The sequence below is a fragment of the Saccoglossus kowalevskii genome, chromosome 6 (assembly GCF_978046115.1).
Source record: "Saccoglossus kowalevskii chromosome 6, keSacKowa6.1, whole genome shotgun sequence".
NCBI classification, from domain to species: Eukaryota; Metazoa; Hemichordata; class Enteropneusta; family Harrimaniidae; genus Saccoglossus; species Saccoglossus kowalevskii.
The window spans coordinates 1,311,326-1,335,108 of NC_140646.1; the positions used below are offsets into that span (position 1 = coordinate 1,311,326).

The following is a 23,783-nucleotide window of genomic DNA, read 5'->3' on the forward strand; positions in this document are numbered from 1 at the left end:
CTAACTTAATGTGACTCATCACTCACTGTGACTCAACAATCCCTAACTTAATGTGACTCACCACTTCATCACTCACTGGGATTCATCACTCACTGTGACTCAACAATCCCTAACTTAATATGACTCATCACTTACTGTGACTCATCAACAACTAACTTACTGTGATTCATCACTCACTGGGATTCAACACTCACTGTGACTCAACAATCCCTAACTTAATGTGACTCACCACTTACTGTGACTCATCACTCACTGTGACTCACCAATCACTAACTTACTGTGACTCATCACTCACTGTGACTCATCACTCACTGTGACTCAACAATCCCTAACTTATTGTGACTCATCACTTACTGTGACTCATCACTCACTGTGACTCACCAATAACTAACTTACTGTGATTCATCACTCACTGTGATTCATCACTCACTGTGACTCATCACTCACTGTGACTCACCAATCCCTAACTTAATGTGACTCACCACTTACTGTGACTCATCACTCACTGTGACTCACCAATCACTAACTTACTGTGACTTATCACTCACTGTAATTCATCACTCACTGTGACTCACCAATCCCTGACTTAATGTGACTCACCACTTACTGTGATTCATCACTCACTGTGACTCACCAATCACTAACTTAATGTGACTCATCACTTACTGTGACTCATTACTTACTGTAACTCACCAATAACTAACTTACTGTGATTCATCACTCACTGGGATTCATTACTCACTGTGACTCAACAATCCCTAACTTAATGTGACTCACCACTTACTGTGACTCATCTCTCACTGTGATTCACCAATCACTAACTTACTGTGACTCATCACTCACTGTGACTCATCACTCACTGGGATTCATCACTCACTGTGACTCAACAATCCCTAACTTAATGTGACTCATCACTTACTGTGACTCATCACTCACTGTGACTCACCAATAACTAACTTACTGTGATTCATCACTCACTGGGATTCAACACTCACTGTGACTCAACAATCCCTAACTTAATGTGACTCACCACTAACTGTGACTCATCACTCACTGTGACTCACCAATCACTAACTTACTGTGACTCATCACTCACTGTGATTCATCACTCACTGTGACTCAACAATCCCTAACTTAATGTGACGCATCACTTACTGTGACTCATCACTCACTGTGACTCACCAATAACTAACTTACTGTGATTCATCACTCACTGTGACTCACCAATCATTAACTTACTGTGACTCATCACTCACTGTAACTCACTAATCCCTAACTTAATGTGACTCACCACTTACTGTGACTCACCACTTACTGTGACTCATCACTCACTGTGACTCACCAATCACTAACTTACTGTGACTTATCACTCACTGTAATTCATCACTCACTGTGACTCACCAATCCCTGACTTAATGTGACTCACCACTGACTGTGATTCATCACTCACTGTGACTCACCAATCACTAACTTAATGTGACTCATCACTTACTGTGACTCATTACTTACTGTGACTCACCACTTAATATGACTCATCACGTACTGCGACTCATCACTTACTGTGACTCATTACTTACTGTGACTCACCACTCACTGTGACTCAACAATCCCTAACTTAATGTGACTCACCACTTACTGTGACTCATTACTCACTGTGACTCACCAATCACTAACTTACTGTGACTCATCACTCACTGTGACTCAACAATCCCTAACTTAATGTGACTCATCACTTACTGTGACTCACTAATAACAAACTTACTGTGATTCATCACTCACTGGGATTCATCACTCACTGTGACTCAACAATCCCTAACTTAATGTGACTCACCACTTACTGTGACTCATCTCACTGTGATTCACCAATCACTAACTTACTGTGACTTATCACTCACTGTGATTCATCACTCACTGTGACTCAACAATCTCTAACTTAATGTGACTCGCCACTTACTGTGACTCATCACTCACTGTGACTCACCAATCACTAACTTACTGTGACTCATCACTCACTGTGACTCAACAATCCCTAACTTAATGTGACTCACCACTTACTGTGACTCATCACTCACTGGGATTCATCACTCACTGGGATTCATCACTCACTGGGATTCAACACTCACTGTGACTCAACAATCCCTAACTTAATGTGACTCATCACTCACTGTGACTCACCAATAACTAACTTACTGTGATTCATCACTCACTGTGACTCACCAATCATTAACTTACTGTGACTCATCACTCACTGTGACTCACCAATCCCTAACTTAATGTGACTTATCACTCACTGTAATTCATCACTCACTGTGACTCACCAATCCCTGACTTAATGTGACTCACCACTTACTGTGATTCATCACTCACTGTGACTCACCAATCACTAACTTAATGTGACTCATCACTTACTGTGACTCATTACTTACTGTGACTCACCACTTAATATGACTCATCACTTACTGCGACTCATCACTTACTGTGACTCATTACTTACTGTGACTCACCACTTACTGTGACTCATCACTCACTGTGACTCACCAATCCCTAACTTAATGTGACTCACCACTTACTGTAACTCATTACTCACTGTGACTCATTACTTACTGTGACTCACCACTTACTGTGACTCACCAATCCCTAACTTAATGTGACTCATCACTTACTGTGACTCACCAATCACTAACTTACTGTGACTCATCACTTACTGTGACTCACCAATAACTAACTTACTGTGATTCATCACTCACTGGGATTCATCACTCACTGTGACTCAACAATCCCTAACTTAATGTGACTCACCACTTACTGTGACTCGTCTCTCACTGTGATTCACCAATCACTAACTTACTGTAACTCATCACTCACTGTGATTCATCACTCACTGTGACTCAACAATCTCTAACTTAATGTGACTCACCACTTACTGTGACTCATCACTCACTGTGACTCGCCAATCACTAACTCACTGGGATTCATCACTCACTGTGACTCAACAATCCCTAACTTAATGTGACTCATCACTTACTGTGACTCATCACTCACTGTGACTCACCAATAACTAACTTACTGTGATTCATCACTCACTGGGATTCAACACTCACTGTGACTCAACAATCCCTAACTTAATGTGACTCACCACTTACTGTGACTCATCACTCACAGTGACTCAGCAATCACTAACTTACTGTGACTCATCACTCACTGTGATTCATCACTCACTGTGACTCAACAATCCCTAACTTACTGTGACTCATCACTCACTGTGACTCACCAATAACTAACTTACTGTGATTCATCACTCACTGTGACTCACCAATCATTAACTTACTGTGACTCATCACTCACTGTGTCTCACCAATCCCTAACTTAATGTGACTCACCACTTACTGTGACTCATCACTCACTGTGACTCACCAATCACTAACTTACTTTGACTTATCACTCACTGTGATTCATCACTCACTGTGACTCACCAATCCCTGACTTAATGTGACTCATCACTTACTGTGACTCATTACTTACTGTGACTCATTACTTACTGTGACTCACCACTTAATATGACTCACCACTTACTGCGACTCATCACTTACTGCGACTCATCACTTACTGTGACTCATTACTTACTGTGACTCACCAATCCCTAACTTAATGTGACTCACCACTTACTGTGACTCATCACTCACTGTGACTCACCAATCACTAACTTACTGTGACTCATCACTTACTGTGACTCATTACTTACTGTGACTCACCAATCCCTAACTTAATTTGACTCATCACTTACTGTGACTCATTACTCACTGTGACTCACCAATCACCAACTTACTGTGACTCGTCACTTACTGTGACTCATCACTTACTGTGACTCACCAATCCCTAACTTAATGTGACTCATCACTTACTGTGACTCACCAATCACTAACTTACTGTGACTCATCACTTACTGTGACTCACCAATAACTAACTTACTGTGATTCATCACTCACTGTGATTCATCACTCGCTGTGACTCACCAATCCATAACTTAATGTGACTCATCACTTACTGTGACTCATTCCTCACTGACTCGTTACTATGACTCATCACTCACTGACTCACTGTAGGTGAATCACAAAGCCAAATTGATGTTTACTTTGAAGGTTTTTTTTTTTTTTGATTTACAACAAAATATGTCTAGTCTAGTTCACTAACAATGATGAATGTTATTTGATTTATGATTGACACAATCCTGGGGTATACATGTTTGGTTAAGGAATGCTTAGCAAAATAAAATCATGCTACAAACATTATTGATCAGTGTCCACTTACATCCTCAGAAATTGACATGCCTTTCATTAGATCTTTGATTCGTTTCTCATCAGCCATCCAGTTAGCGAGGTCATCACCTTTGTCCATTGCATCAGATATTGCTTTCTTTGTACCATCAGTTTCATCAGCTTTTTGAGCCTTTGCGGACTGCAAGTGACCCAATTTCCTGGATATCAATTAGTACATGTAAGTTTTATTTTATACTCAATTAACATAAAAATAAAAAAAAACATGCTAACCAACATTTTTAATGCATTATTATAATTATATAATTCATGTTTTCAGGTCACATATAAATCTTCATTAATTAAAATTACAAATGATTTGAGCAAATCATTAATTAGCTAAACAAATGTTTACAAGCAAACAAACACAAATGCACTGCTCAGTAGCAAATGATCAACAGTTGTGGTAACGCAATAGAGAGATATTTTCACATAAAATGTTTCAAACTTTTTCTAGTTTTTTGGGGTTTTTTTCTAGACTGTGTATTTGTAATTTTGAAATGAAATAAAATTACTTTAAAAATAAAAAATGTTCACTTAGTTGGGAATGGTATAGACTGCACACTGTCTTAATTTAATTGGAAGATAATATTTTGTGCATCTGCTAACAGTTGTGCTGCAGTGTGTATTCAAATTTTGAGTCATCAAACAATTAATTTTACATACATTGTATACATGACATTTCACCCATGGTGTAGCACATTGACTGTGACATTTGACTGGTGTCCTAAAACATGAATTGACTTTTGTACAATCTCTGAAAGCATACCTGCCATACTCTAACAGTGTAGACTGCACTCTTAGTTCTTCTTGGTGACTTTTCAATTCGTGAGATCTACGATATCGTCTCCTCGGTTTGTAGCAATCTTTAACACCTCTAATAGAACCAAAACATTCGGATTTCTGCTTTTCAAACTCAATGTCCTTGAAATAAAACAACAATTACATTTATTTTGTTAACTGTAATATATTTTTTTATACAACTTTTGCGAATTTAACAGTCTTAATTTTTCATGACTGAGAATTTATTTGCAATGCCTTATGGGAGAGAACTTCTCATGGTACAAACTTATTAAATGTCAATTTGTAACAACAATAATATAAGACTGTTTCAGTCCTTTTCATTGAGCAAAATTGCTTGTTTTTTTAATTTATTATTATAAGTTATTAATTAAGTCAGTATCATTTTAAATCACTGAGCAAATAATTCTCCTTCTACTCTATGTCAACACAAGAGGGCGCAGTCTCCAAATTTGTAGAGATCAATAGACTACTGGCATTACAATCGTGTCATTTACGAATCTCCCACACAGAGTTCTATTTTTACAAATATATCTCTGTTACTAAGCGATCGTCATTGATTGGTCGATGCGTCACAGTGGTGCTACTTTTAAAGATGTCCACCAAAACATATCCATGTTGATATTCGATTTTCGAACCAATGAAAACGTACACAATGTTTGTAGATTATGGCTGTTTTAAGACGTGTTTACCAGTGAGAAGAAATCAGCACGAGAGCCCTCTAATAAATAAACATGTCAAGAATAGTGGCATCTCATCACAAAATAGTAATGTGTATGGTGGCAGAGATACTTTTGGTGTTCTAACCGCAAAGAACTCTAGGAAGAAAATGATCATTTATGATATATGGAAGACAACATCCTAATTTTGACATGAGAATAATGGTACCCATTATGAGTAAATTGCCACAGTTCTACACTTTCAAAAAACATGTATTAATTTCATACTTGTAAGCAATATAAAATACCAATATATACCAACAAGACTACTATAGTGACACTATTGGGCCATTCCAGTTTATATCTGCCCCCCCCCCTCCCGTTAATGAGCTTGTGTGTTTACTTCATACAGGGTATAATTTCCATGGGTGTATAAGTCATACAAAGTTTTATTTTCAAATCACCATTCACCATACAGTAATGGAAATCCAAAACTATATAAACTGGAATGGCCCATTGCAGAAAAAACTTTCCGTATGTCTTCAATTTTGAACAGAGCCAGAGACCACATGACAAGGACACACAACAACTTAACTTAACAGTATTACCGTAAAATAATATACTAAATAATATACTGAGTATTTTTTTCGTTATCATTTTTTTTTTTTTTGATTGACTTTTTTTATTTTAATTTCCTCGATGTCTAGATTAAACATGGAATGTACTGTCACTCTGCCGGAAGTCGAACATGCCGCAATCGACTGTGTCAGGCGGCTGTCTGCACGGTTACTAAAAGAGTGACCGGTGCTAACGAATTAGTCTATTCAAGAGATTGTAGTATACAGTATTGTAATTTGCAAATGCATACAAATCTATTTGTAGATATTATTTATTGTGCAGTATGTTATACAGTGTGAAATTTTGTTTGTGTACAAGTTTGTCTGTGTGTAAAAATCTGAAAGTGCCTTAGAATCGCAACAAAGTTGCAATCGAGTGTCGTGCATCTCATTAGCATATCATTATCCCTTCTGGCCTTTGTTTTTGGAAAAAAATTCCCACTGTTACCGAAGTGAATACTCTAATTAAAGCCGCACCAAGACTTCACGCATCTGAATTCGTCCATTGAAAAAATGAATTTTAATTAAAGCTGCGGCCTCAATTAGGAATTTTACGGTAAACCCTAATGTCTTACCTGTGGAGTACTGTGATGTTTGTTGAACTGAGATACAGAAAAGGCTCTGTTATAATCACCCAACTCTTCTCTGGTCTCTATAGCTTTCTTAACCAGCCACTGAAAGTGATAATGGCAAAAAGAAATATTAATATATATTGCCATCTATAGACAGCGATGGAGAGTAACAACCTTGTATTATTGAAATTGTTTAATTTTCAATTCAATTTAAACCTTCTTAACTCATTGATTTTCCTGATATTTGTTCAAAATATTTGATCCAGAAATAAAAAAATGTTAACAGGAAAAATTATAGCATTTGAAGAATCAATAAAAAAAAATTCACAGTACAGTTGTGGTATAGATTTAAATTATGTGTCATTAACCTGAACAGTTGGATAAATGTGAATGAAATCCAAACCCTGAATCTGATGAGGTTCCAATCTGTGCGCACATTTCATTCTGGGAAGTACTCGCACAATTTTCTCAGTAAGTGCACTGTGGTGGAGTAAGAGAACATGTATTACAACATCAGGAGATATTACAGCATAAAATTAAAGTCATTTCTAAGGTATTCATGTGCATATGTTCATCATAGTGCAGGGTATTTTTTGTGGGTGTTATCATTACTTCTATTATTACTACCAATATGTAGGTATATCACAACTACGCTTCTCTTGTAACAATCGCATAGTTGTAAGAATTTATCAAATCTTTAGAATAGGAAGATTTAAAAACATCAATATGATGAGATTGGCTGAAAGAGTAATTGGTAATGCCTAATAAATGCGCAATGAAAAAACCAAACAGTAGGGCTTTTTTTATCATGTTCTGTGATTCCTTCCAGGTAACACAAAAGCAAACCACCATATCACAGTATATATCTGCACTGAACTAGTCCAATCAGTATTACCGGTAATCTTGATTTGACTAAATACTTAAAGCATACTCATACAAATGAATATAAGTAAAAAACAACTTTCTTCATCAATGTTAACGCCCACAGAAACTGACAGAAATGTGCGAGATATTAAAAATAGATATTAAAATATTTGAACGTTTTGGAAACTTACATCTTTTGACCAATTGTAGAATTTTCTTGGAAAAGAAGATCAACATCCACGTCAAAATTACAAGTTGTAATGCACCATGTCATACCACCAACAACCTAATTAATATGCAGAAATATGCATCATAGTCAGTGAACACAAGAAATAATACCAAACAAGGAAAGTAAGTGATGCTGGACAGGTGTATTATATAGTGTTTTATCAATCTAACAAAATTGAAAGAAATCTGTCCATTTGAACTTGCACAAATTAATTAATTGCGAAAATTACTTCAAAAAAATGTTATCATAAAATATCTATTAGCAGTTTTGCAAGTCATGTCTTAGATTTAATACCATACTAAAAATACATTATAGCTTTTTTATCAGGGTTCAATCACTCCAGATTATGAAAAAATGATATAGACTAGCTTTTGTCTAACCAAATATCAATGAATGGAGTTGGGGGGGGGGGGGGATTTGATCTGAGAAAATTTAATTATGTTTGTAGTTAATTAAATTATGAATCTGAAGTTTGAATGTAATACGACATATTTAAAAAATGAAAACATGGATACATAAAATGATAAAGTTGCAGCTAATTTCAGAGAAAAATGTTACAGCAAAAACTGCTCAAAAGTATAATATCAACTCTCTTTCTCTAATAAAAGTTACATATATTATATGAAGACTTTTGATTTAGGTGATGGTTCTCCGAACCCGCCTATTCACATAGTTCATACCCACCATAGACTCCGGTCAGTCAAAATGACTAATTTGAACTGTAGGCATTAATCAGCGATTCTGCCGGTGACAGAGAGATAGAATCTAGGTCAGGGGAAGCCCCATGACCTCAAGATTCTTTTACCCCTTATGTCACGAACCCACGTGACCGAGGCCACATGGCAGCGCCAAAGGTAGTCGTCAACACTCTGGTTCCTTTCTCTCCACCTCGAGGACTTAGACCAACGCGACGGAAAGAGTGGGGAGGTTGGGGGGGACCCGGAGTCTATGGTGGATATGAACTATGTGAATAGGCAAGTTCTGAGAACCCTCGCCTAAATTCACTACGTTCAATTACCCACCATATACTCCGGACCCAACCTAGAGAGACCCTTATCAATAGATTCGGTGTCTCTTAGATGGTTGTTGATAAAGACGTTCTGCGTTCTCAAGAAGCCTGCCCTCCATGTGTGCTCACCTGACACTAGCACTAGCGAGTTAGCCATCGCACAGACCTCATGCGCTCGTACTTGGTGTCTCTGCGAGCTCTGTGTCGAGGAATATAAAGTATTAGACCTCTAATACAGTCGCAGTAAACCAGCTGGTTATGGAAGTTGGGAAGGCCGGTCTATCCTGCCTGCTTGGGCCATAACACAAAGATGTGTGCCTGGCACCCCGTTCCAAATCCTAGTACGGTTTAGTGGCAGACAAAATTTGACAGCCGGGGGATGACGATCGGGTGAGGATCATGTCCTGGGATTTGGTTCTAGGCGAGAAACCTGATTCGTGTCTTTAGCACAACTTGATTGTCCATAACGGCGGTACATCATCCAAGAAGGACAATGCCCCCAGCTCTGGCCGACGCCTACCTGAGGCGAGGGCCAGTAGGAAGACTATTTTCCACGTCAAAAATTTGAGTGGTGCTGATCTGAGAGGCTCAAAGGGCGGTCTGCTTCGAGCAGACAACACAGCCGACAAGTCCCAGTTGGGCGGTTCCCTTGTATGGGGTCTCAGCGTCTGGAAAGCAGTAAATAGTCTCCTAATACTAGGACATTGTTTAGTCTTGTTCCCGTACATTTGAATGGTGGGGGACAAGGCTGACCTGTAGCCAACAATCACTGCATAGGACAGACCCACTTCGTCAAACAGGTGGACGAAGGAGCCTGCTACCTGGCCAATAGAGGGATGGTATCTATCAATCTCCCTTCCGCTACACTAACCAGTGTATGCTCGCAGCCTAAAAATGTAGGCCGCGTTGGTGGAATCCCTGTTCGCCCTGGCCAGGACGTTGGCAGCCCGCTCAGATAAGGATTTTATATGTGTGGGTCTACCGAGAGCCTCTATGCGTGTAAGTGATACCTGCTGGGCTCGTTGGTAGTGTGCCGTCTGGTTGGGACGGCAGGTCCGGTAAGTCTGGAAGCACTGCTGGTGTTTCGACTATCGTTTCCGACAGAAGTGGAAACTAGGCCCTGCTTGGCCAATTGGGTGCGACCAATGATTATATGCAGGTGTGCACCTGTCGAAGTTTTCTCCGGTGCCCGGTGAACTAGCTGGAAGGGAGGAAAGGTGTACACAACTAAGTGGGTCCGCGGGGTAGCAAAGTGACCCTGGCCCAGGCTCCTGGAGTCAGTAGGAGTGTTACGTACGTCGGGAGCTTGGTGTTCCGGGGTGCGGCAAACCGGTCTAACCTTGGACCGTCCACAGCCGAAACAGCCTGGAGGCTACCCACTGGGGTATCAGCCACTTCGTGTTCTGGAGACGGAGTCGCCCTGAAAGGGCGTCGCCAGACTGTTCCTCACCCCTGGAAGGTGGTGTGCGGTTAGCTCCACATTGTATTCCAGACACCAAAGGAGGATTTGCTCCGCTAGGACCGACAACGATGGGGAATGCGTCCCCCCCTCCTTCTTGAAGGAGACACCGCTGTGTTGCCTGTGTGGAGCAGGACTCTGTGGTCTCGAACTACAGGTAGAAAGCGTGGTAGTGCTAAGTACACTGCTCTCAGTTCGAGTCGGTTGATATGGTAGTCCCGAAACTATACGGGAGCCATATCCTTGGGCTTGTTCGTCCAATAGATGCGCTCCCCAACCCTGGGGGGAGGCATCTGTTACCAGAGTCATACCTGCAGCGAGCGGGACCAAGGGGGCCCCTCTGCCCGAGGTTGGCCAGTGATGACCACCAGGGCAGGGCTTCCTTCACTTGGTTCGAAATCGAAACCCGCCTATCTAGTTCCCATAGGAGAGCTCGGCGTTATGACAAGCATTATACCGAGCGGCTGCGTAGTGCGGCCTGGGGAGCTACCCTTCGAACCGAGGTCATCATTCCGATGATCCATTAGTTCTTGGAGGGACACTGAGGGAAAGCTGACTAGGCATTCGGCTAAGCAACACGCTTGAAATAGCTAAGCCAAGCTTACCTCTGTGTCAAAACTCCATGGCCAAGGACACCAACTGCACGTTGGGTCGAGGTGGGACTTGTCGATTTACTAACGAGCCCAACTGGTGAAGTAAATCCTGTGTTAGCCTGACGCGTTTGGCTATTAAGCCCTTTCCCGGGTTGTTGGTAACCAGTAGTCTGGGTACGGATTGAGGTGTACCGACATCTGGTGAAGCAGCAGCACTACCTGTTTCATCATTCTGGTGAACACGTAGGGCAATGCGGGGGGGGGACCTCGCTGGGTGCATCGGTATGTGCAGGTAGGCCCGCTTTATTCTAGTGGGACTAGCCAGTCGAAACGGTGGATGGAGAGAAGAACCCTGAATGGTGTCTCCATGTGGAACCGATCGAGGGGCACGTACTGATTCAGTCTGCCTAGGTCCAGAAATGGACGCCCGCCACTTGTAGATTTGGTACTACGAACACATTTGGGTAGAAGCCTGGACTGAGTTCTGGCTGATGTCCCCTGTGTATGGCGTCTTTTCCCAGCTACTTCCTGTCTGATTGCTTCCGCCTTGCAGGAGTCCCCTGACAGTGCCCAACAGGGGAGACACTGACGGGGGAAATGGAGATTTCAGCAGTATCCCGTAACAGGATGTCACCACCTGGAAAGGTCCAGGGATCAGTCACCTGCTGTCTCCAAACCGGACTACACAGGCGCAATCTGTGTACGAAAGGGATATGCGGCCATGGGTTCGGCAGTTGCGAGGGGGGTGCTCTCATCTCCCATGAGGTGAGTACCCCAAGGCCTGAAGTAGTCACTAAGTTGTGACCTGGCCACTCGCCAAACACATGCCTGTCCCCCGGTTGCAGAGGTGAGCGTCAAACAAGCTTCCCCCGCTGCCGGGGTAGACGTAGCTCTTTCCTCCCTGGGCGTGCGCCACTACTCTTCCCTCCCAACTGGCTAGCAGATTCGATCTGAACCCTCTGGTTCATTGCACTCCGAAGCTCCGAGACTGTACCCACCATTCCCTGAACAAAGAGGGTGGATGATGTCCAGTCTGCGTCATTGAGGTGGGGACGTACCTCCCCCCGACTCGGATTGTCGGTGAAAATATGTGTGTCTAAGGCCGCGTCTCGTAGTACAGTAGTGGCCCCGGCCAAGAGAGCCAGGTGTCACTAGGGGGTGTCGCACGTAGATGTGCGGTGGCCCACCAGTAAAAGTGTCGCCTGGTCTAGGAGGCTGGTGCGTTCTGCCTCCGCTCAAGTAACTCTGCCCTCAGGGCTGGATGGGTCCTCTTCCGATTGGCAAGAATGCCCATGGAACGTGGCTGTCCCCTTTTGCCCGGTTTGCCAAATGGAAATTCGTGGTACCGGGGTCTGGGAAAGGAGCCTTGGGATCCGGTTGGGGGCGTTTTGGTTTCATCCCACGCTATGGGGTCTGATCCCGAAACCACACCGACCGGGTAGCATTTGGTCCAGCGGGAAGTGTTGCCTAATGTCTTCCCAACCCAGGGGCCTTAAGTGTTACGTCCTCCGCGGCTGACCAACGTCCACCCATCAACACAGTTTGCGTGCTCTGCGCCCCACTCCGCATTCGGACAGACAGGGAGAGACGTGCCGACAGGGTTGCTTTAGATCCCGACGCCTGTGATCCCATAAGCGATGAAGCAACCTTAGGTGGTCGCCTTAGGATCAAGGGTGGGGGTATTCACTGAGTCATTACGGATAGAAGACTCTGAGGAACCGCCCGGAGTACCGGCTGTATCCGACACGAGGGAACTGCGTTTCCTTTCACTTTAAATATGTGAGAGGGAGCGTATTCAACTGTGCGTCTCATGACAGGGTCGGTTCCCTCTGGGGACGCCCATGGGTCAGTAAGAAAAGATAAATTCGTTACCGTTGTACCGTTACCGCGTGACGAACCCTAGCTGGCTGAAAGTAGGGGGGGTCAACATGTGCCCTGCCCTGAAAGCTCTGCCCCGAGAAAGGAGGCTTGGCTGCCAGCACCCCGTTGGCATTCAGTGCCCAAGGCTGCCGAGGAAGCCTGGTGCAATTAGCCTGAGCCTCGACCTCACCCCAAATTAGTAGGAGAGCCGTGAACGGGGGTTCCCCGGAAGAGACGTGTTTGAATGCAAACATGCTTTCAAGTTTCTTCCTGCAGTGGAGACAGCTCGCTCCGACTACGTCTGACCTACCCGGCCTGCCAGGGACGTGATTGCCCCGACAGTCCTTAGACCAAAGTCCTCAACTCGGAGGCAAACCCAGCGCCGTGCGAGGAAGGGTCCACAAAAGTGACCCGCAACGGGCCCCATAAGAGGAAAGCCTCCAGGGGCACAGCCTCGCTGTAGCCGGTAAAAATCGGGTAAACCACCGCCTGAAAAAACAGACTGTGAGGATGCCCTCCGATCAGCAGGGGGGAGACCGAGAAAAATATCGGTACCTCCACCATCGGGCCTCCTACTCAAGGTCCCGGTGTGAGGACTATCCACTCATGCCAAACACACAACTCACTTTAACCGATTTGTTTTCTGGACGCGCGACCTTGCTGTGACGCGGTCAGTCTCAGCGATTTTGATGGCTCTGAAAGAAAATCTCGGGCCTCAGAACTCCAGTGAAAAACACACACCTTCATGAAGAAACCCCGAACCCCGCACGCAGCTACGACAAAGTATCTCGGATGCTGGTTCTATGCCGGTAAATTCTGCACAGTCGACTCGAAACACGAGGAGACCAAAAAGAAAACAGCAGCGAGCCCTGGTGCTGTCATTACATCTATACATTGCTAAATACATTGTAAATACAAGACGACATGCATGAGGGAAAAAAACGAAATACAGTTGTAAGAGGTGCCGCCGCGAAACCAACAAGTGGTTACGTAGAGGCGCCGGGTTTTAATTTCTTTGTTGTGAAAAATACTACACACAAAGGAGAAAACGACACGAGGGTAAAAATGACAAGAAAAAACTTATCCTACCAGCTACAATGTCGGATGCCGTGCAGCGGCAACAACCCAAACTAGAAAAAAAGAAGCAGGCGATCCAGCAGAGCTCGCTAGATTTCATCTCCACTCGAGGCGGAGAAAAAAATCAGAGTGATTGACGGCTACCTATGGCGCTGCCATGTGGCCTCGGGGTAAAAGAATCTTGAGGTCATGGGGCTTCCCCTGACCTAGATTCTATTTCTCCGTCACCGGCAGAATCGCTGATTAATGCCAACAGTTCAAAATAGTCATTTTGACTGACCAGAGTCTATGGTGGGTAATTGAACGTAGAATTTAATGCCACATTTTATTTCAGTGTATACATTTGTATGTATCTAAATTTACAATCTGTAGTATGTAGAATCTTCACAACCAAATATTTATGCATTTTATTCAGATTGTGACAACTAGTTAGGTAGCTGGAAGTGAAATGACTGAAAACTGCAAACCTTGTCAAAGGGAGACAGTCCTTTAATGCGGGCTCTGAAGTAGCCAGCAGCCAGCAATAATTCAATGGTTTCTTGTAACTTGACATGTTGTTCTTCATCTTCACGAACTTCTGCCTAAAATTGTAATGTACCGTAAAATCTGTATTAGAAGCCGCATCCCTAATAGAAGTCGCACCCATTCTTTTTTAATAATTTAGAACCAAAAAATCACAATTACTCATATGTGTAGATGCTCTAATAGAAGCCGCATCCCCTCTGTTGTATTGTAGCATTTTAATAGAAGCCCCATCACCACCATTTTAATAAAAGCAGCGGCTTCTAATATAGATTTTACAGTATTGATTATTATTACATTTGCCATTATCTACATTGTTTTATATAAAATATTACAGTTGATATGCAATACAATATCAGCAGGTCACATAGTCACTATATCAAACAGCTGTTGAGTTTTTAATTATCCATATCCTGTTCTCTGGACAGAGCTACTTCACTGAACTTTGTGTGATGCTTGGACTTCCATCATTGAACAATGCATTTCTATGGGCTATGTGCAAGCTGCTGTGGAACACCGGTTTGTGATCCGAAGAAAACTGCTAAAGTTGAGAAAACAGCACTTTGAGTTTATCATAAAGACAGCAACCAAATTTATATATATTGCACATGTTATACTGTTCAGGAGAGTCTTAACAACTATCCCAAAGTACAGTTTCCTGAGAGGTTTTGTTTTTTGTTTTCACTGCTGATGGTTGCCAGGAAGTTAAAATGCCTAGATGTCTGCTGTGAGAAAATGCTCCATTGGTAGTGCATCTCAAATCACAGTATTCAATAGAAGCATATATACTGAAACATCAAAATATCACTTATTTTACCTGTAGAAAAATCTGTTATTTGTGTAAGCGCAAAGAAAATACTGCACCTCAAATGAAACCAGCTAGTTCAACCATATATATATTCTATCATGTGTTATGAATATTAAGCAAAGTGTAGCTGGTATTGATTTGAAACAGAAATAGGTTAAGTACATGTACCTGGTATAGGTATATTTTTTCATGATTTGTTATTAATATTATGGTAATATATTATTACATTTGATCAAGATGATACTGAGCATGTTGGCACATAAGCAAACAGTTTGCAAATGAAATGTTCATAATATATGACAATGTACAGGCTGATATTTTTACTTGACATTTGACATAATCTATGCACAAGGTTGGAATACGAAAGGATATTCTTTTTCTATTTGGCCTATCGTTTAATTTTCTGTCATTTCAATCTATAATCAATTGTGAAAGATGACATAAATTAATACACAAACAATTATCTAATTTTTATCTTATCAAATCATATCTTATTTTGGTTGCCTAAACTAGTTACGTTAACCTAAATGTGAATAATGGCAAATACAATATGGGGGGGGGGGTAGACCTATGCTGGACCACTATCCAAATTGGATAGTCAATCTTTGTTAGGACCAGAAGAAATGTTTTTAATGGTGGTCTAATTACCTAGTGATATTTACGTTGTGAATTTCATCATTATTATAACCACTAGCAATTGAATATATAATAAATTTGATTCTCTGAATGCAACTATTGAAAGAGAATGGTTGGCACGATGGCAGATGATGCAACTTCCTGGGTTACATTTTTATCAACCTACAAGACTCGATCTGGGATTTGATTTTCAGCTCATATTTTGTGTCAAATTTGAAAAAAAAATGCCATATATTAGTAATATACATCAGGCCACAGTCCCTCGATCCACAAAGTGGAGGGACAGTGGGCAGCCCCAACAATCTAGATAGACAGAACCAGTCAACAAGTATGTTTTTCTGTAATGTCGAAACACGCATTCCATATTTGCTTGGCCTTTATTGCAGATAATTTGTTTCCACGCCTTCTTTAATTCCCCAATGCAATGGCATCTCGGGGTTAAAACTGAATCGATGAGGTCAACATGTTTTTTACATATTCAGACAATCACATGATCTTTTTAGCAGTATTATTTAAATATTACATGTTCTACTTTATAATTAAAACAAGAATGAATGAGAGTAGTATTTACCTGTGTCGGGGGCGCGGCCATGTCAGGATAGAATGAAAACACGAAGAAAGGACACTTCCCTTCGTCTTCCTTAATTAACTCCCCTTTAACCTTTGACCCTGTTAGAGCGCCATCATTCGGCAAAAAAACACGACGAGCGATGGTGGCGCACTACTGAAGAAGGAGCTGGTACGACAGCTAGATATTAGGACGGACCAGTTGATATCCTGGGGGGGCAAGAAGATTAAAATGAAGCCTACTTTTTTTCCCCTATCTGATATGGAATTTTTTTTTCAGCAGACCTTGTCTCGATTTTTTTTTTTTGGACTCAACAGTTATTTGTATTTATTTATTTTTCAGTATCTTAAAGCGGGAGGGACCACAGGGAGCCCAGGAACTATAATCAACTGTACATAAAAACATTGACTTGTATATTTACCTTCCAGTCGCGTATATAACACCATGAAACATTTGCCGGAAATAACGGGATTTTAATTAGTGAATGTTTCGTTTCGCTAATTATAGATAATTGTTTTATGAAGTTTTATACACGACTCAAAGTTAAAATTACTGGTCAAGTTTCGTCCGATATTTGTGATTATTGTATCTGTAATTTAATAAGACCCTGTTTCGCCGCATGATTGCATATTTTCGATTATCTGTAATTAGCGAAACGAACCGTTTACTAATTAAAATCCCGTTGTTTTCGGCAAATGTTTTAGGGTGTTATATACACGACTGAAAGGTAAATATACTGGTCAAGTTTTCACCGACAGTTGTAAATTTTGTACGTGTAAGAACCTTGTTTCGCTGATTACAGATTTTTGATTATCTGTAATTAGCGAAACGAGCCATATACGTATTAAATATTATTATTTGCGGCAAATATTTTGTAAATATTGAGCATATAAAACCCATGTTCACTGAATACAGTTCATTTTTTATTAGGTGTGTTATCCTGTTTCGTTTCGTTTTTTCGATTACAATAAGCTTTCTCCGTGTGCTCGTGTTGGAAGTGGCGGGTGAGTCCCGGGGGAAAGTTAACGCGGACGTTTGCGGCCTAGCCGGGGCTATGGGTCCGCCAATTCGGGGCCTAGGGCGGTGTATGAGAGTGGTTGTTGCAAGAGAGGGCCTACAGCGGGCGCAGCAACCTTGTGAGTTTATTTCTGCGGGCCTATTGCAGACATTAGCATTTTAAAGAGGGCCTATTTGCCTCCCGCGCGGGCCCGCTCTAGAAGGTGAAAAACACCCAGCTTTCCCGCTAAATTTGGAACGCACATGGGGTAGTAACAGCATATAGAGTGACCTCCCTCCCCCCGGGAGTCGGAGGCGTGGCCTGTTCTGAATTTGTCAACAACCAATCACATGACTGGTTACGAACCAGTTGAGCGAGGCTAACCGAGTCGTAACCTCGGCGTGGTTCGTAACCAGGCTTGTGATTGGTTGTTGACACACTTTGAACACAGGCCACGCCTCCAGCTGTGCCATGCGTTCGGGCAAACCGTTAGGAATTCATAAATGGAGTCAATTTGTGTAGTTTACTTGATTTACTCTGCAGCTATCGGTAAAATATAGGTAAAGCTTTGGCGAAATTTGAAAGAGCAACTAATATTCTTCAACCTGGTATTTTTTTTTTTAGATTTTATTTTCCATTCTTTTTGACCGTTTTTTCGAGTTTAAAACACGTAAGCTGACAGGAGCCTTCATCCCTTGTCTATTTCTTACACTAGATACCAGCCGATATCCCCCCACCCCGCTCAAAGAGACTGCGTACAGTTGATTATAGCTCCTGGGCTCCTTGTGGAGGGACGTTACCTGCGCGCGGGAGTTTAGTCACAAGCGACGATAACAACACATGCTAAAAACGCAAAGGCTCATGGGTAGACGCTTGTTTGTAGACAATGACACGCTATGGCCATCCTACGCATGCGCAGGTGACGACTCCTCCGCTTTAAGTAAAATAGATGACTTGTATAATAGCCTTCTTTAAAGGTTTTGCTATCAGTCCGCCTCCTGGATGTTTTTCTTTTCCAAACCACGATCTTCCAAACCAGGCTTATAAACAGTACACTAAACTACTTGACATTTATTTACCGACCTACCTGGAAATATTCCAGACCATTCTGGTAAAGGGGGAGAAGGATGCGTTTGCAGATATCAAATGCTTGGCTGGAAAAGAACATCAGGCTCTGGCTGTTGAAAAACTAAGGCAATTACTCAAACAATCGTGGAAAAGAGTGCAGGGAACGCAGATTTAGCCTTAAATAACCAGTGCTTCGGCACACAAACCAAACGGCCCTATTCAGGGCCACCACATCCTCCCAAAAGAGAACTACCGTTATTACTATGGTCCATATAATCAATAACACAAAACGCAATAGACACTTCTCACGTAAGAAACACATTGCAAGATGCAAACGAATAGAGAATTACAATGCAAAAGTGGCTAAAAATAAACGGTTGGCTGATCAAGCTCAGTTGGTTTCAAATTTTATTCAGAATTTTTCGAGTAAAATTTTAACCCCAACAGAGGTCATTGCCCTTGGCAACGGACTCAAATTTATATCAACCCCACCTAAGCCAACCTATCACACTTTGCTCAGAGACATGTCTATGCTATTATGTGTATCAAATATCTAATGCGTAGTAAACAATCTCAACAACATCCTTTCAAAATGAAATCAACATGGAACCAACTAGACTCCGACGTCGCTTAACAGTAGCCTCGAAAATTACATTGAGGCAACCAAAGTTGAGATATCCAAAATCACTACCAATGAACCAAAACAAAACATGAATTTTGGCGAAAGAGCAGCGATAAATGATAACACAATTGTAATGAAATCATTCGACAAAGGTCGTGGCATTGCAATCATGAATACAACTGACTATATATATGAAAGCCGTCGTCAACTAAACAACGAGCAATACTATACTAAAATTAGTGGTAACGATACCATAGTTACAACTAATTTGATTCATGAGTTCGTTACAGAAATGTACAATCTGGAATTAATCGATTTTTATACTAAATTGTATAATGAAAGTAATAACGTCGAACATTCTGAAAGCTAAATAAATTGAACGATTCGGTCAAGTACTGTTCCGACTCATGAAGGGTTCAACAAAGAACCCGAAACAGCACCATCACACTCGTGAATGATCGAATTACGGATAAATGTGAGTGCTATATCGACATGGGCTTTCTTCGTATTCAGTTTCGTATTCTAATATTGTTTCCGTGTTTACTTCTATCAGGATCACACCTGAAATATTTTAACAAGGAATAATACGTCTGTTACTATTTAGTTAGCTAATGCAATACTGCCCTCAGTCGGTGAGATGTTCGTCAACCCGGCAATCCACCACCCCCATCGACCCCATTATAAAACATTCCTAAAACACCTATCCAGGAAATACCTTATGTAACATTAGAAACATTATTATTGGTTATGCGTCTGACCCTCACATAGATCACATCAAATGTATGCAAAACACTTCCAGCTTGTTGTCAACAGATTTTGAATATTACAAGTTGTTTAATGTTCAAATTGTAAAACAAGTTTATTTTCAAGATGCGACAAAGGCTGCACTGACGATTATGGAATAGTGTACGGTCGGTATTCACTCGTTAGGGCAGTTGTGATTGGCCAGGTTATATTACGAACAGTCAAATTTATAAAAGTTTTATAAATGTTTTATATAAGAAATGTTCATGCCTAAGTGAATATCAGTGTGTTCGTGTGTTAGATTGGTCTGTGGTACATAAATCATATTCACTACGTGGTTACAGGACAATATAATCGTGTGTTAGATTGGTCTGTGGTACATAAATCATATTCACTACGTGGTTACAGGACAATATAATCGTGTGTTAGATTGGTCTGTGGTACATAAATCATAGTCACTACGTGGTTACAGGACAATATAATCGTGCGTTAGATTGGTCTGTGGTACATAAATCATAGTCACTACGTGGTTACAGGACAATATAATCGTGCGTTAGATTGGTCTGTGGTACATAAATCATATTCACTACGTGGTTACAGGACAATATAATCGTGTGTTAGATTGGTCTGTGGTACATAAATCATAGTCACTACGTGGTTACAGGACAATATAATCGTGTGTTAGATTGGTCTGTGGTACATAAATCATAGTCACTACGTGGTTACAGGACAATATAATCGTGTGTTAGATTGGTCTGTGGTACATAAATCATAGTCACTACGTGGTTACAGGACAATATAATCGTGTGTTAGATTGGTCTGTGGTACATAAATCATATTCACTACGTGGTTACAGGACAATATAAAACCACTCTCACTCATATCGTCATATAACAATGATTTCTTTAATATGTAACACAATAAGTATATGAAGTACATGAACTAGGAAAGTCAACTCCGAGAGTTCATGTGAAGTTCTTTTTTCACCTCCATGGTGTAACAAAAGTGAAACTGTGTTTGTATAAGGAATTATGCGACAGGCAATCGTGTATACAATGCTATTTCAGTGTTTAGGCATCAACATTAAAGTGACTAAACTCTAAATTGTTTTGTCGCAGCTTTGAATGCAGAAAAATATCTTGTCAAACAACTTGGTACGAGTGCATGGAAGCGAAACACCTTTACTTTCAAAACGGCATTCCCTTTATCTTTATAAATATTTCGCAATTCAAACTGAAACAATAGGCTTCCATTGGCCGATTGAATAAAAGTGACGCTGGGCAGATTTTAACCTCAATTATTATCTCCCGCCAAACATGTTAATGTAGAATACCCAGAATTTATTCATTTCCAAATATATTGTACTTCCGGGAAATATAAGGATATTGAGTTAAAAAAAGTTGGAGGTCCACTTAATTTTCAAGAAAATGATTGTTGAATTTTAGTGGATAGTGGCCATTTTGACAGTATATAACGCTTTTACCATAGGTTCCTATGGCACAGATATTATGCCATATTTCAAATTGTATTCTGGTGACATAGGCTGAAAAAAATATATATTGTGAATGATCTGGTACTTTTGTTGCCCTCAATTATTTAAAAAACTTCGGCTTTTGAAAAGTGTCAAGTGTTGTACTCCTTGGAGTTGTTCTAAAAATATCGATTTTTGGAAAACATTATGACAAGTTCCTAAAAATATGTCACTGAAATACACAAAAGAATGCTATTTCATGATGCCATGGAACTTTAGCTTAAATTCATGGTTTTGCATAATAAACCAATGAACACTGTCATGCGATTTATGACCATTTATTTCAAACATTATTCTACCTTAATTGTCGCTAATTAAATAATATTTCTCATCATTTCATCACTCATTTTAAAAGTCCCATGCTGACTGAAAATTCCTGGAAATATCAAGATGTGCAAATTTCGTACTTTTTTGTGGTAGAGATATAGAAACACATCATATACTTAATATATGAACGATATAAAACAAGCTGCTTAAAGTACTCACAGATATTGGTATCCATTATCTAGTACATGCTTCATTAAAGCAGAGGTTCTATATGTTATGTCTCTCTGTACTAAGCAACTGTGATAATATAAGTTAAAATCCTCCACGGATAGCCATATGGATGAGAAAAGGTGATGTGCCAGCACCTTGAACACGTATCGAAATCAAGCGTACCCGCACATTCCTAGCGCTAGGCGCATTAATAGCCGAAGAAATCAGACTCTGACATTGATGCGTTAGTATAGTAACTAGTATATTCATAATAATATTCATGATCAGTAGTTACAAATTGTGATCAAATTTATCAAAAAAGTTCTTGAACCAGTTTTAAAAAGTTGCGATGTAAAAATGTTCACCATCAAAAATTCACGATGTCGTTATACATCATTCATATTACCTCTCCGTCGAGGTTTTTTAGCAAGCGATGTGTTAACAAAATATATTCATCTATTTTCCCGGAACTATCTTAGCTTCCAGGATATACATACATAGGTATGTATTGAAATTTAATTGAAGATCAATTTAATGTCGAGTTGCAGTGCGAGTAGTTTTTATTGTGTTTTTGGTATCATTTATACACAACGTATCACATATATACGTAAGTGAGTTTTACTTTATTAGTCCCTGTTCGAACGCCGTCTGAAAACAGGTACTTACGGATTGAACACTGCGTGCATGCGGACCTATATCTTAGACATTTCTAGACCGATTACATTCAAACTTCACACATACATGAAACTATAGCGGCCATTTTTGTGTTGACAATTCATCGAAGCATTCCTGGCATTCCGCAACCGGATCTCGGCTGTTTAAAGATGAATTTTGTTCAAACTTTGAACATACAGGGCTCATACCACAAATTGCATTTCCATAGACGACAATGTTAACATATGACGAGATTGCTATATGAAAATGATAAAGAAAGTTGAAAACATGGCTCAAAAATGGGAAATCAACATGCCAGTAAACAACCATATGAAAAAAACGAACATGTTGGCCAGCTCAAACTCTTACAAATCTCAGGTAAACAAGACACACCTACTGAGTAGCTGAGTAGTAAACAAAAGACCACAAGTTGGTCTCATCTTTGACCCAGGTGATTACGCCCTCAAACAGCGAGCACCTGAGAAAAAACAAATTTAAAAAATTTCATTGGTTCTTGCTAGGCATTTAAATTGGTATGGGACCTCACCTACATTGGGCATTATGGGACCTTGACCTTGGAACACATAGTTTTATTTTTCAGATCGGATTCAAAATGGCTAATTGGTGGCCATTTTGTTTCAATGAATGCAGTTCTAGTGCCATATCTTTGACATACTTTGACTGATTATGTTCAAATTTTATATATTCATTATACATCATAGATATACAGATATATTATGCCAACCATTTTGTTTTAATTAATGCTGTTCCAGAGCAATATTTCTCAATATGAACAAGTACTCATTTGACGAGCAGATAAAACATGACTGAATGTCAATCATTTTAATTTAAAAAAAATAATCATAATCAAGCAACAGCGTCTCTATTCACATCTCTTAAACTATATTACTATAAACAAAACTAAGCTATGTATCTTAAATTTGATAACGGGAACTGTGCCATGCATGGCTTGATTTTTTGCAGAAGATATAAAATAGTGTAGTCGTCGTCACAAACTCTGTTGATGGCCAAAATATAAATCAATATAACATGAAGATATTGTTTTATTAGCAGAAGAAGATCTCAATAGTTTAGCCAACTGG

General features: G+C 40.5%; 1 protein-coding gene across 1 annotated transcript in view; it reads right to left on the reverse strand.

Moving 5' to 3' along the window:
* The window catches only part of LOC102810002 (coiled-coil domain-containing protein 93-like), a 145,701-nt gene extending 129,024 nt beyond the window's left edge, over positions 1-16,677 (reverse strand). The window contains exons 1-7 of the mRNA XM_085499934.1: positions 16,591-16,677; positions 14,521-14,634; positions 8,018-8,112; positions 7,331-7,442; positions 6,966-7,064; positions 5,083-5,237; positions 4,309-4,474 (exon numbers count right to left, since the gene is read on the reverse strand). Of these exons, the coding sequence (XP_085356060.1) occupies positions 4,309-4,474; positions 5,083-5,237; positions 6,966-7,064; positions 7,331-7,442; positions 8,018-8,112; positions 14,521-14,634; positions 16,591-16,611 (762 nt within the window). The 5' untranslated portion in view covers positions 16,612-16,677. The remainder of the gene's footprint in view (positions 1-4,308; positions 4,475-5,082; positions 5,238-6,965; positions 7,065-7,330; positions 7,443-8,017; positions 8,113-14,520; positions 14,635-16,590) is intronic.
* Between the last annotated feature and the right edge of the window lie 7,106 nt (positions 16,678-23,783).